The sequence below is a fragment of the Pelodiscus sinensis genome, chromosome 6 (assembly GCF_049634645.1).
Source record: "Pelodiscus sinensis isolate JC-2024 chromosome 6, ASM4963464v1, whole genome shotgun sequence".
Taxonomy (NCBI): Eukaryota; Metazoa; Chordata; order Testudines; family Trionychidae; genus Pelodiscus; species Pelodiscus sinensis.
The window spans coordinates 105299132-105314317 of record NC_134716.1 but is presented as its reverse complement, the minus strand read 5'-3'; the positions used below and the strand labels follow the sequence as shown (position 1 = coordinate 105314317).

At 43.3% G+C, this 15186-nt stretch overlaps 1 protein-coding gene across 5 annotated transcripts in view; it reads right to left on the bottom strand.

Annotated features, from left to right (window-relative positions):
- CPLANE1 (ciliogenesis and planar polarity effector complex subunit 1) overlaps positions 1-13738 on the bottom strand; it is a 171681-nt gene extending 157943 nt beyond the window's left edge. For 3 of the 5 annotated variants that reach the window (XM_075932522.1, XM_075932519.1, XM_075932523.1), the window contains exons 1-4: positions 13374-13738; positions 12093-12248; positions 8074-8209; positions 7735-7854 (exon numbers count right to left, since the gene is read on the bottom strand). In XM_075932522.1, coding sequence (XP_075788637.1) covers positions 7735-7854; positions 8074-8209; positions 12093-12173 — 337 coding nt within the window. In that variant the 5' untranslated portion in view covers positions 12174-12248; positions 13374-13738. The other 2 variants (XM_075932521.1, XM_075932520.1) reach the window with 2 other exon arrangements.
- Positions 13739-15186: the final 1448 nt, after the last annotated feature.

Here is a 15186-nt window from a genome sequence, read left to right as displayed (position 1 = left end):
GGTATTTTTGGTTAAACCATCTGGCAACCCTAAATGGAGCCTAAAAACAATGGCTGGCAATATCATCTGCAGGGAGAACAAACAAAAAATTAATTCAGCTTCACTGCAACAGCCTTGTCTTCCTTCAATGCTACTTTTGCACCTTGACTGCCCACTAGCCCCACTGATTGTTTAGCAAACTTCCTCCTTCTTATTGTACTGGAATTTTTTTCATGTTAGTTTTTATGTCTTCTGCTAGTTGCTCTTGAAATTCTCTTTTGGCCTACCACATTATACTTTTACAGTTGATTTTCCAGATTTTATGCAGCTTTCAATTTTCCTCAGTAGGATTTGCCTTCTAATGTTTAAATATGCCTTTGTGCCTGTAACTACTTTTCACTCTGTTCAGCCATTGGGGATATTAAATTTAGTTAATATTAATTAACTAATCAAACAGTTGATGAGATTTTCATCGACTATTCAATTAGTCTATAAGAGCGCCTGTGCCTTTGAACCGTGGCAAGAGCCCAGGCTCTTGCTACAGTTCAAAAGCAGAAGTCCTGCAGCCATCATGGGGTTTCCTTTTAAAATGTATAAGTGCCTCAGTAGGGATATTTTACATTTCAAAAGGAAGCCCCGCAGGGAGCACTGGACTAGCGGGGGATCCTGCTGGCCCCATGCTCCCTGCAGTGCCTCAGCCTTTCATTAAATAGCAGGAATAAAAGCAGAATGACAGCAAAAGCAGCATGAGCAGACTGCTTTAGTCCCTGCTCCTGCCGTTTCCCCACTGTGCCTCTACCTCCCCTGCCCCGAGGAGACAATGCTAGAGGGAACCAGCTTTTAAGGTGGCCTACCCCAACTCCAGCTCCTCCTCCTCTCTGCCCTGCTGCCTCTCTCTGACAGAGGCAACAAGGAGGGGAGGGGAGAGGGGAAAGCCACTAGTTGCAACACTAGTCAACTATCTGATAAGCTTCTGCTTACTGGATAGCCAACTAGTCTCTTACATCCCTATTAGCCATGGTGGCATTTTTTTATACTTTTGTTTTAACTAGGGATATATATTTAATTTGAGCCTCTATTATGATTTTAAAAAAATACTGTTAATCTTCCAGGCATTTCACTCCTGTGACAGTTCCTTTTTATTTCCATTTAACAATAGGTTGCATCTCTAAAATCTGGGATTCTCTGGTCCGGCAACATCCGTGGCCAGCATGACCACTGATGTTCCAGGACCAGTGTCCCAGCATGATGGAGGGGATGAGAGCCGGTGCACGGCTCTGTTGGGCTAGGAGTGGGAAGCCAAGAGCAAGAGTGCAGCTCGACTGGGGAAGGGCCAGGAGCTGGTGCATGGCTCAGCTGTTAGGCTAGCCAGGAAGTGGGGAGAGGAGCATCGGAGGGGCCCCCTGAAATGACCTCCCTTGGTCCAGAAAAATCCCTCGTCCGGGACCAGTCAGGTCCCAAGGGAGCCGGACCAGAAAAGCCCAACCTATGGATTCCTTATATGTGTGCAGTTCCCTTTCTTGAGGTTAAATGCTATTGTGACACTACTTTAGTATCCATCCCCCTGTAAGAATGTTCAATTTAATTGTGCTGTGGATGCTATTACTAAGCAGATTGGTTATATTTATCTGGTGGACCAGATCCTCAGTGCCCCTTAGAACAAAATCATAAACTGACTTCTCTCCTTATGTGAAACTAGCTACTCAAAGCAGCAGTCAATCAATAATGGTGTCCAGAAATTTTCTCTCTGCATCCCATCCTGAGGTCACATGTTCCTATTCAATACGAAGATAGCTGACAACTGGGTTTTCTTTTTTTTCTGACCTCTTATCTCCCTTACCGTTTTACAATAGCCATCACAATTGTGATAAAATTGTATGTTTCTACTACTATATTCTTATTATTCAAGCATGGAATTTCTATCTATAGAGCTTTTATGATACTAAGTTATTTAAAATGTTTACTATATATTTGAGTCTATATTTACTTTCGCATATAGCACTACGCCCCAGCAGCATAACCTACTCTGTCATTCCTATACATTTTGTATTCTGGTACTTGGTACCATTGATTATTGATCTTTTATCAAATTTCTGTAATGCCTTTTCTTTCAATATCATCATTTAATATCAAGTATTGGTATTTCAGCCATATTTGTATTTAGACTTCTTGGATTTGCACATAAGCACTTATAAATTTGTCAATATTTCCTTTTCTGCCTTCATGTGAAGTAACTGCCTTCATGTGAAGTAACTGAATGGTACTAGTTTTCCTTTAACTATTTCTCTTCAGCTTTTGCTTGCTCATTATAGTAAAGAGGAGAGCACAGAAGCAAATACAGTATCCTCCTTAATAAATCCTCCCCTAAGGGATATATTTTTCCTAACCAAGTGTTCCTCATAGACTCATAGACTTTAAGGTCAGAAGGGACCATTATGATCATCTAGTCTGACCCCCTGCACAGTGCAGGCCACAGAATCTCACCCACCCCTCCCAAAATAATCCTCTCACTTATAACTCAGAAATTGAAGCCTTCAAATACTTTGAAGACCCCAAGATGCAGAGAATCCTCTAGCTGTGATCTGTACCCCATGCTACAGAGGAAGGCGAAAAACCTCCAGGGCCTCTGCCAATCTACCCTGGAGGAAAATTCCTTCCTGACCCCAAATATGGCGATCAGCTAAACCCTGAGCATGTGGGCAAGACTCATCAGCCAGACACCCAGAAAGTTCTCTATAGTAACTCCTATCATCCCTCCATTGACCTATTTCCCACTGATAATGAATGGACAATTAGTTACCAAGATCCTGTTATCTCATCAAACCATCCTCTTCATAAACCCATCTAGTTTAATCTTGAAACCAGGTAGATCTTTTGCTCCCACTACTTCCCTTGGAAGGCCGTTCCAGAACCTCACTCCTCTAATGGTTAGAAACCTTCGTCTAATCTCAAGTCTAAACTTCCTACTAGCCAGCTTATATCCATTTGTTCTTGTGTCCACATTGGTATGAAGCTTAAATAATTCCTCTCCCTCCCTGGTATTTATCCCTCTAATATATTTAAAAAGTGCAATCATGTCCCCCCTCAGCCTTCTTTTGGTTAAGGTAAACAAGCCAAGCTCCTTGAGTCTCCTTTCATAAGACAGGTTTTCCATTCCTCGGATCATCCTAGTGGCCCTTCTTTGTACCTGTTCCAGTTTGAATTCATCCTTCTTAAACATGGGAGACCAGAACTGCACACAGTATTCCAAATGCGGTCTCACCAATGCCTTGTATAATGGCACTAACACCTCCTTATCCCTACTGGAAATACCTCACCTAATACATCCCAAGATCGTATTAGCCTTTTTCACGGCCATGTCACAATGGCGGCTCAGTCATTTTATAATCAACCAGGACTCCGAGGTCCTTCTCCTCCTCCGTTACTTCCAACTGATGTGTCCCCAGCTTATAACTAAAATTCTTGTTATTAATCCCTAAATGCATAACCTTACACTTCTCACTATTAAATTTCATCCTATTGCTATCACTCCAATTTACAAGATCATCCAGATCTTCCTGTATGATATCCTGATCCTTTTCTGAATTGGCAATACCTCCCAACTTTGTGTCATCCGCAAATTTTATTAGGACACTTCCACTTTTGGTGCCAAGATCAGCAATAAAAAGATTAAATAAAATTGGCCCCAAAACTGATCCCTGAGGAACTCCGCTACTAACCTCCCTCCAACCCGACAGTTCACCTCTCAATATGACCCGCTGTAGTCTCCCCTTTAACCAGTTGCTTATCCACCTCTCAACTTTCATATTAATCCCTATCTTTTCCAATTTAGCCAATAATTCCCCATGTGGTACTGTATCAAATGCCTTACTAAAGTGGAGGTAGATTAGATCCACTGCATTGCCTTTATCTAAAAAATCTGTTACTTTCTCAAAAAAGGAGATCAGGTTGGTTTGGCATGATCTACCTTTTGTAAAACCATGTTGCAATTTGTCCCAATTGCCATTAGCCTCAATGTCTCTAACTACTTTCTCCTTCAAAATTTTTTCCAGGATTTTACATACTACAGATGTCAAACTAACAGGCCTATAGTTACCCGGGTCGCTTTTTTTCCCCTTTCTTAAAAATCGGAACTATATTAGCAATTCTCCAGTCAAATGGTACAACCCCTGAGTTTAGAGATTTATTAAAAATTTTTGCTAATGGACTTGCAAGTTCATGTGCCAGTTCCTTCAATATTCTTGGATGAAGATTATCTGGGCCCCCTGATTTACTCCCATTAAGCTGTTCAAGTTTGGCTTTTACCTTGGATATGGTAATATCTACCTCCATATCTTTAGTCCCATTTGTTAAGTTACCATTATCCCTATGCTCTTCATTAGCCTCATTAAAGACTGAAGCAAAGTATTTGTTCAAATATTGGGCCATTCCTAGATTATCCTTAACCTCCACACCTGTCTGATTTCCATTAACCCTTAGTTTAAAAATTCATGGATTGCCTCACTTGAACTGTTTTCTCACTATTTAAATTCCTCCTGAAGGACTTTTATGGACTACATGAAACTAAATGAATAACTCCTCTAACTTATCTGTTTCACTTATTGCATAAACAAACTGCTCATTTATATGGAAAGACGGGCTTGCATGCTGGGAGACAAATGCAAGGATACTAGAATTGAAACTGGAAACTGGGATAGGGAAGGAGGTTGGACCATGTACAGAGGATAGGGAACAGAGAATTTAATAAATTGAACTTAAAAAAAAAAACAGCAAACAATGCATGCTGTCAATTATCTACTCAATCATCTTGCCTAAATGGTGGTTGGAAATTGTAAAGCTCCCACCACATTTTGGATGCTACCTAAGTAAACAATAACTTTATTTGTAATTGGGGTTTATTTTTGTATAACAATGATAACAAGAAAAATAACTTTAATTGAAGTGAGAATATTTCTTTTCCTCTCTTTTATCTCTAAAGGAGAGAGCTGGCAGAGAGAGAGGGAAGTAGTTACAAAAAGAGAAGTTCAAAGCAGAACTATATGATCTAGGTCTCTCTTTGCAGAAGATGTTTCATTTTGACAGACTCAGAGACAGTCAAGTCTGTGCAACTAACCCAACTTAAGCACCAAATCTTATTCTTCTTGTCTCATCCTTATTGTGAAGAGGCGGGACAGCCAGAAAGCAGCATCTCAAGCAGGCAGAGGAAGAGAGGTACCAGCCCCATCCCAGAGTCAGACATGCCATTTGTCAAAGTCATTGTTGCCAAGAGAATAGATACTATACTGGCAGACACTTATTGACACTAGCACAGCATTACTACTGGGAAGGAGAACAGCTTGCTTATGGCCATCCATGAGGTGGGGTGAATAGAGACTTAGAAAGGGCATTTCACACCAAGGGGGGAATCAAGTGGTGGGTTCAATGAAGGCACAGATGTCTTCCCTAGTGCCTTACCTCGACCTTTAGCAACATCCCCACTGCTGCCACTGAGTTACCCACAATTCCTCCAACGGGCACTTTGCTTCAGGACACAGCCCTCTGGAAACACTTCATAGAATCATAAAATACTAAAACTGGAAGGGACCTTGAGAGGTCATCAAGTCCAGTCCCCAGCCCTCTAGGCAAGACCAAGCACCCTAGATCATCCCCAACAGAGGTTTATCTAAACTTTTCTTAAATATCCTGAATGATGGAGATTTCACAACCTTCCGAGGCAATTTATTCCAGTGTTTAACCACCCTGACAGTCAGAAAGTTTTTCCTAATGTCCAACCTAAACCTCCCTTGTTGCAATTTTAGCCCACTACTTCTTGTCCTATCATCAAAGATCAAGGAGAACAATTTTTCACTCTCCTCCTTGTAACATCCTTTTAGGTACTTGAAAACAGCTATCATGTTTCCTCTTAGTCTTCTCTTTTCCAAACTGAACAAACTCAGTTCTTTCAGTCTTCCCTCATACATCATGTTTTCTAGACTTCTAATAATTTTTGTTGCTTTTTTCTGGGCCCTCTCTGATTTCTCCACATTTTTCCCCAACTGAGGCCTGACCAGTGCAGAGTAGAGCAGAAAAATTACTTCTCTTACTCACCACACTCCTGTTAATGCCTCCCAGAATCAGGTCTGATTTTTTTTGGAAGTGTCAGATGGTAGACTCATATTTAGCTTGTGGTCCACTATAACCCCAAGATCCCTTTCTGCAGTACTCCTTCCTAGACAGTCACTTCCCATTCTGTAGGTGTAAAACTGATTGCTCCTTCCTAAGTGGAGTTCTTTGTATTTGTCCTTATTAAACTTCATCCTGTTTTCAGACCATTTCTCCAGTTTGTCCAGGTCATTTTGAATTATGACCCTATCGCCCAACACACTTGCAGCCCCTCCCAGTTTAGTATCATCTGCACACTTTATAAGCATATTCTCTATGTCATTATCTAAACCAGTGTTTCCCAAATGGTGCTCCGCGGATCCCTGGGGTTCCGCAAAGCGAACATAAGGGTTCCGCGAGAACCCGAACGCTCCCCTCCCCCCGCCCATAAAAAGACAGAGAAGCCCGGCGCGCAAAGACGCTGGCTCCTTCCCCGCTCCCCTTTCAGACATCTCCCGCGTCCCCTGCTGCCGCTCTGCTTTTACCACTGGCCCTAGCAGCAGCAACAGCTGCTTGTCCCGCTTCTGCCCGATCAACCCAAGATCCCTCTCCCACGTCCCCCGCTGCCGCTCTGCTTTTACCACCGGGCTGTGTATCAACCCTGATTATTCACCAAGTCCTACTACTAGGTTGAGCATCTGCAAGTCTTCCCTTCTGGAGCACATGGCCAGTGGTTAATATGGGTAATCAGGCAGCTTTCTCAAACCAAAGTGCTGTTTAATGTTAATGGCAGGAAGCAAGCACTTTAAAACATTAAAGGATCTATATGAACGTCTCTCTTACCATCATCCCCATTGTTCAACTGTCAAAGACACAGACAAATGTATTATGTTTAAAGACACAATCACAAGAGTTTGGAAATCCAAAATGTAATTAACATTTCTGTTAATAAAAAGGCTGTGAGTTTGGGACCTCCTATATTAGCCCACAGGCCATCTATGGCCCAAGCATTTTCATAGTTTGGTCCGAAGTCCCTGTAGCCTGTGGTGGAGGGCCTGTGCTTGTCCCACAAACTCCACCCCTTTCCTCCCATTCAACCCTTCTCCCAAGGAACACTGCCTAAGTGATTACTGCACAGGCCTGACATAGGGTGGCAGCAGGGATGAGGATCCTTTGCACTCCCTACAGTGGTAGGAGTCACAGGGAAGCCAAGTAACTGTGGTGGTGGTGGGAGTAAAGCATGCTTACTTGGCTTCCCTCTGACTCCCACTGCAGCAGTGAGTGCAGGGGACTCTGACGCTTGCTGCCACCCCATGCCACGCCACTGCAGTAATCCTTAAGGTCTTGTGCCTCAAGGAAGTGGGGGTGGAGGAGAAGAAGGAAGGGAGGCAGAGCTAGACACACATACCCTGTGCCACAGGGACTCCTGGGCCAGACTGAAAAACTGCTCAGGATGTAACTGGCCCACGGGTCATGAGTTTGAGACCTCTTGGTTAAGCTTTACTAAGGGTTAGGTTAACATACACAAAATACAAATTAATTTATAACTCTCTCTCCTGCCAAATAAATGTTAGCTATTTATTAAATAAAATGTAATTTAAGGAAGATCTTTCCGGTCAACATTTTTTTTTTTTAATAATAATAAAAAAAAAAAAAAAAAATGCCAAGTCCTACCTTGTGCTGCTGTAATCACCTTACGAGATTCTTCAATTGCTGGTACAGTTTTCAGATAGTCCTGGTCTTTATTCCAAAGAAACAGTTCTCCTGTTGAAAGTATTCCTGCCAACCAAGCACCTGTTTTCAAAGGGGAAACACTTTTTAAAATTGATGTACTATATAGTATTTAAAATTATCTTCCCCATTTTTTTCCCAATCCTGCAGGTGTCTCTGAACCACCAGATCCTGTGCTTGTGTGGTGACAGTTACAGTATCAGGGACTTCTAGGGTACTATGGGATTCTAAATTACTACAATTTTAAATGAAAAAAGCCTGCAGCTTGAGAAAATACTTAACCATTTCTTGATGTCGCTATGACAACAACATTTTTCAACAATGACTGAAGTCGAGGAATTTTTTTCTTTGTCTTTCCTGATACAAGGTTAATTTCACTTACGCATTTATCATCTATGAGAAAAATAGCTTCTTTTTCCTGTTAAAAGAAAAAAGGAATATTTCAGTTTTCAAAAATGATATCTATTATTTACTTTGCTTGAAAATTGATGCAGATATAGATATAGTACTATCTTAAGACCAGTAGAACAAACCCAGAACTTTATCAATCCAATGCAAAACACTACAATGAAATTCACAGTTAAGCATTCAAAAATCATACAGTGCTGAATAGGGATATTAAATTTAGATTAATTGGGCAATCAAATAGTTGATGCAATTTGCATTGACTACTCAATTAGTCGATAAGGATACCTCCATCTTTGAAGTGTAGCAACAGCCCCAAGGCTGTTGTTACACTTCAAAGGTGAAAGCACTGAGGGGAGCACGGGACCAGAGGGGGACTCAAATAGTCCCCCGCTGGCCCTGTGTTCCCTGAGGGATTTGAAAGCAACAGTGCCACATGGAGCCTGGAGTCAGCTTGAGTCCTCAGCTAACCCCAGGCTCCATTTGGTGCTGACACTTTGAAACGCTGAGTGTAGCCCCCAGCTGGCCCCAGGCTGCACATGTCACTATCGCTTTGAAACATCCCCTCCTCCCCCCCTTGCTGCCTCTTTCTGATAGAGACAACGGGGGAGGGGAAGCGACTAGTCGACTAGCATGTCGACTGTTGGATAAGCATTTGCTTATCAGATAGTTGACTAGTTGTTCACATCTCTAGTGCTGAACTGAAACTGAAATTGAAACCTTAATTCTGCCTTTTTGTACAAATATATTGCAATATGGGGCAAATTCAACACTGGCAGGCAGGGAGCTGCTCCAGTCCCCACTAGTTAACCTTAACCAGTCAAATATTCACATTCCTAATTGTAATGTATACTTGCAAGAAATGAGAGCTATTACTGTAGATTTAATTTTGCCAATAACATTTCTTGGTTACTAAATGCTTTACAATGCAATACTGATACTGCTTTAACATAGGCTTATACATACATTTCATATACTGTTTTAAAAGAAAAGGATACAGTAAGTTTGTGCTCAAAGTCATTAATAAACTTGTGTATTCATTGTCTAGGTGCTAGCTAGCTAAAAGGCAATAGGTGTCTGTCACTATGGCAGGTTAAGTTAGCATTGACATATTTTAGCACATATATACTCTTATAAATGTATAACAAAATAAATCTTTAAAGCAAGCAACTTCCACTCTGGCTGCAGGCCTTTGCTATCCCCCAAAGCACATTATTACAATAACTTCAGATACTGAAAACAAGTTCAAAATAGTTGGGTGTTTCATGGTTGTCCCCAAGGCAAGAATAAAATCTCTAACTGACCATATATTTTTCAATGCATATTACCAAATAATAATTGAAAATAACTATGATGAAGTATATAGCTATCAGAAGAGGTTTTCCATCATGTTATTTTACCTTAGTCCATCCCACACTTTGCTAAACATTGGGCTACCCACATTTGCCATCTTTGCCCATCAACAAGCCTTCATAGAATCATAGAATCATAGGACTGGAAGGGACCTCAAGAGGTCATCGAGTCCAGCCCCCCGCCCTCAAGGCAGGACCAAGCTCCACCTACACCATCCCTGACAGATGTCTATCTAACCTGTTCTTAAATATCTCCAGAGAGGGAGATTCCACCACCTCCCTTGGCAATTTATTCCAATATTTGACCACCCTGACAGTTAGGAATTTTTTCCTAATGTCCAATCTAAACCTCCCCTGCTGCACTTTAAACCCATTACTCCTTGTCCTGTCCTCAGAAACCAAGAGGAACAAATTTTCTCCTTCCTCCTTGTGACACCCTTTTAGATATTTGAAAACCGCTATCATGTCCCCCCTTAATCTTCTTTTTTCCAAACTAAACAAGCCCAGTTCATGAAGCCTGGCTTCATAGGTCATGTTCTCTAGACCTTTAATCATTCTTGTCGCTCTTCTCTGTACCCTTTCCAATTTCTCCACATCTTTCTTGAAATGTGGCGCCCAGAACTGGACACAGTACTCCAGCTGAGGCCTAACTAGTGCAGAGTAGAGCGGCAGAATGACTTCACGAGTTTTGCTTTCAACACACCTGTTGATACAACCTAGAATCATATTTGCTTTTTTGGCAACAGCATCACACTGTTGACTCATATTCAACTTGTGGTCCACTATGACCCCTAGATCCCTTTCTGCCATGCTCCTTCCTAGACAGTCGCTTCCCATCTTGTATGTATGGAACTGATTGTTCCTTCCTAAGTGGAGCACTTTGCATTTCTCTTTATTAAACCTCATCCTGTTTACCTCTGACCATTTCTCTAACTTGCTAAGGTCATTTTGAATTATGTCCCTATCCTCCAAAGAAGTCGCAACCCCACCCAGTTTGGTATCATCTGCAAACTTAATAAGCGTACTCTCTATCCCAATATCTACATCATTGATGAAGATATTGAACAGTACGGGTCCCAAAACAGACCCTTGAGGAACTCCACTTGTTATCCCTTTCCAGCAGGATTTAGAACCGTTAACAACAACTCTCTGACTACGGTTATCCAGCCAATTATGCATCCACCTTATCGTGGCCCTATCTAAGTTATATTTCCCTAGTTTATCAATAAGAATATCATGCGAGACCGTATCAAATGCCTTACTAAAGTCTAGGTATATGACATCCACCGCTTCTCCCTTATCCACAAGGCTCGTTATCTTATCAAAGAAATAATTCTCTCCAAATCTTCCCTTTTCGCATTAACATCAATCACCTCATTCAAAAATGTTCATTTCCAAGTTCCAATCTTCCTCTCTTCTTCTTGCATTTTCTGGCTTCCATTCAAGGGAGCATTTGCTGAGCACTCTTCAACATGCCCGAGCCACTAATGTCTTCTTTTGTAGATTTGTGAAAGGGTGCCTTGTCTGGTAATTTTTCTTTGTTCATCTTCCTATGTGTTATTCCAAATATTAGTCTCAGACATTTGTAATGAAATGTATCCAGTTTGCATGTATCTTTCTTGGTAACGTCTTACTGCTATATGTTATGATGGCAATAAAAATTGCTTTGTACATGCTTAGTTTTGTGTCGAGGGAGATGTTTTTGAGTTGCCAGATAGCTGTGAGTCTTCCAGATGCAGTCTTTTTCTCACCAACTTTATTTATTTCTTCTAAACTGGTACCATCCTGGCTGATGGCATTGCCAAAATATGTAAAATTGTCCACCTTCTCCCATTTTAATTTCCATACACCTAATCCCCATTAACATGATTTTACATTTCTCTACATTAAATCTCAGACCCCTGATTCATTATTACTTTTACTTAACTTGTGCATTTTTGTAGTTCATTAGTATCTTCATTAGTAAGAGCAATGTTGTCAGCAAAGTATAGATTAAACAACCTTAATTTTTTTCAGTTTAGACCATATAGATCTCTGTTACATTTCTTTAATTCATAGATGCTGGCTGGCATGAACAGAAAAGGAGACAGGACTCATACCTGTCTTGATGTTGAATGGCTTGCTCATTCAATTTTCCTTTTTAATGCATGTTGAGTTGACATGGAATGACTTCATAAAGCTGATTAACTTTGTTGAAATTCCATATTGTTTTACCATTTTCCACAGTTTCTCTGTTTCAGAAGGCATGTTAATATAAAGTTCACAAGATTGATGTCAAGACTGCCTTGAAATTCAATTGTGTTCTCAATAATCCATCTCAGAGTGAAAATCGGGTATGAGAGAAATATTGAACTTTTGGAATCAAGTCAAAATGGCGGCAATAAATCTAGTAATTTGTCTTTGCACTTCCTAACTTAATTATCCTTATGGCAATTCTAAACCATTCCCTGAAAGTTTTGTAAATTGAGTTGCTAAATAACGGTCATGTAATCAAAACTATGTTAATGTACAATTAAGTTTAAATAAAACTCTACAAACTCTCACCTGTCCCAGCCAGGAGATTCGAGGCCAAGGTTTCCTATGTTTGATACATGTAGAGACTAAAACATCTAACTTAATCTCCATACTTATCAGCAGTCCAGATGATCACAACTGTTTAGAAAAATACCCAAAGGAGTGGAGAGTCGTCTGTCAACATATCTGTAAAAGATTGAGGAAAAACTGATTTTCATTTTAGTTTTTGGAAGGTACAAATTCTGAACAAAATTTTTAGTTTCCACATACAGATTGAATTTCCCTGGTCCAGCGCCGTTGGGACCTCATCTGCCCCAAACCAAGGAATGTGCTGGACAAGGGTAAGCCAATGCCAGCCCCTCCTCAGGCTCCACTCCCAGCCTCTGGTACACCACTCTTCCCTAGTCCCCGCAGTTTGGGAACCATTGCGGTATTAGGTGTAGTAAATGCTTAATTTTTAAGATTTGAAAGAAACCATATAAAATACCATTTTTGCCCTATGGACTTAAAGGAATGCATACTTAAGTTAATGATTGGTGGGCTCCAATAGTCATAGTTCTAAATATTATCAATAATTCCAACAAAGGATGCATCACATGCTAAGTCCCACCCCTCCATACTCTCACACTGAAGGCAGTACCCTGTAGCCTACATCAAAGATCAGGGCACAACACAAACTTGGTCAAGCTATCTTTGCATCCATGACTATAGTGCAAAGATCACACCTACCGCCATGGTGAGAGAAGGCTCAAAAGAAAGCCTACATTTATATGCCAGGCCCTGTTGCCCTCACCTCAAAAGCACAGGGGAAAAGAGTGTGTTGCATGCTAGCCCAGCTACCTCCATGCTGAAGGATGTGGTGTTCAATGTAACGGGATGCAACCGTCACATAAAGGGACATACATGGTACCTCCTTTCCACCCCGTAACAAAAACACAGCTGAAGATGAAAGGTCACCTTCCGACCTCCATGCACCAAGGCGCCCTCGGCCCCTAACCCGGGCCCCATCTTGTCTCCCACACGGTAGGACCCCAAACTAACCCCCCCCCCCCATCCAGGGTCCCGTCTTCCCTCCTCGCAGGAAGGGCCCCACGCCACTCCCTCGCCCCCTGCCTCGTCCAAGAGCACGGACCCCGCCCCGTCTCTCCCCTCACCCCACACCTCTAACCCCGCGGGCTGCGTCTTGCTCCAGACGTGGGCGCATCGCCCGGAGCAGCGGGGCCAGTAACGACCGCGGGGCGATCCGGCCCCACCGCCCAAGGCCCCACCGCGGCCTGTCCCCGCGAAGCGAGCAGAGCGCCCCGCACTCACCGCGCCTCCGTCCTGCGCAGGGGCTGCGCTACGGACCCGCCTCCAGGGGCGTCGGCCCCCACCCAGGTGCCAGCCGGCTGTGTCCGGGGCTAGAGCGGAGTGCGCAGTTGCGGGCGCGCGGGGAAAGCGGCGCTGGGCCCTGACTGAGTTGCTGCCACCCTGCCGCAAGCGCATCCAGCGCCTTTGTGCCGGGATCCTGGACTGCCCAGGCCCCGCTGCCGCTGCCCTCCGCCAGCCGGATGCGCTCCGCTGGGGGCGGCGCTGTGGCAGCGGGGCCCGCCGAGGACCCGCACGAGCGGTCAGTACGCGGGAGCAGGCGCGGAGCGAAATGGTGCACGCGGCCCAGCCGGCCGTTAAACCACCATGTAAACAAACGCGCGGCGCCACCGGTAGCTCTCCAACGTAACTGTTGCTGCTACCCCTCCCCTCCTTCTCTGCTTACGTTAGCGTGGCTGGGGCTAGGTGCAGTGGCGCTGCTGATATTTCAGAACTGAATTGTAAACTGTAGTGATGGAAACCGCGTCAGATCACAAGGTGCTGGTTTGCAGAAAGGTTGGTGTTGCCCAGAATGATCAAAGCCCGCAGCCCTCCCTTTCACAAACTCCATCCTCTCCCCCATCTGCCTCTGGGAGAGAGAGAGGGGGATTCAAGCTCTTCCAGGGAGTTTGTGTTCATGAGCTTCAAAGGGGTAACCAAGTTAGTCTGTAACAGGAAAAACTTTGAAAACAACAAATAGATTACTAACACCTTAAAGGCTAACAAAACATGTTGCTGGCATCATGAGCTTTCCTGGGCACAACCCACTTCTTCAGATGACAGTATCAGAAGTTCAGATCCAAGAATAAATAAGGGAAGGGGAAGAGGAGAAAAAGAAGAGGAGGAAAGGGGAAAAATAAAAAGAGGCAGTGAGTAGATGGTTTAAATAGTTACAACAGGCTAATAGGAACAATTAACCTACCAACCACACAATAGAGGTGCTAAGTCATAGGATGTGGAAGGTAGTGTGCCAGCCCGCTGATGTCCTTCTGTAACCTTGGGTGGGTTAGACTTCACTGCCCTTCTTCAGTGTCTTAAAAAAAAACCCCACTCCCACAGCAGTACTGGAGATGCAGAGTTCAGTCTGTAAGGAATTTCAGCAAGGATTGCCCAGTGTCAGCCTCCCTATATTCAAGTTCCAAAAGAAACTAAAGAAATTAATTTAATTAAATAACTTTATAAAATCTTGTGAAGAAACAATCTAATTCTTACAACAAAACACAGCTATTTTATAACCCACAGATAATGTCCATAGTTACAGTAAACATAAGTAAAGAGAAAACTAAAAGTAAAATTTGAACGGTTCAGTCTATAGAAACACAGTAAGAAAAGACTGAGAGGTCCCAAAAGCTTAGATTTAGTTCACCAAAGTCTCAGTTTTGTGCTTCTGATATCAAATCTGCACCATATGCTGAGTCTGAATGATCGCTCCACTTGCTTGTAATCCTCAGTTGGCATCCAGGCAGTCTCTTCCTCTGCTATGGTCACTGCTAGGCAGCCAGCTCACGATTAACTACCGTATATTCCGGCGTACAAGACGACCTCTGATGTTAAAAACCATCCCCCAAAAATCGGGGGTCGTCTTGTACGCCGGGTATACATCCCAGGCGCGCCTGGGATGCCCCACCGCCGGAGCCCCTCCGCGGCTTTCAAAGCCTCGGGGGAAGCCGGCGGGGGGGCATCCCAGGCGCGCCTGGGCTGCTCCCCCGCCGGAGCCCCTCCGCGGCTTTCAAAGCCTCGGGGGAAGCCGGCGGGGGGGCATCCCAGGCGCGCCTGG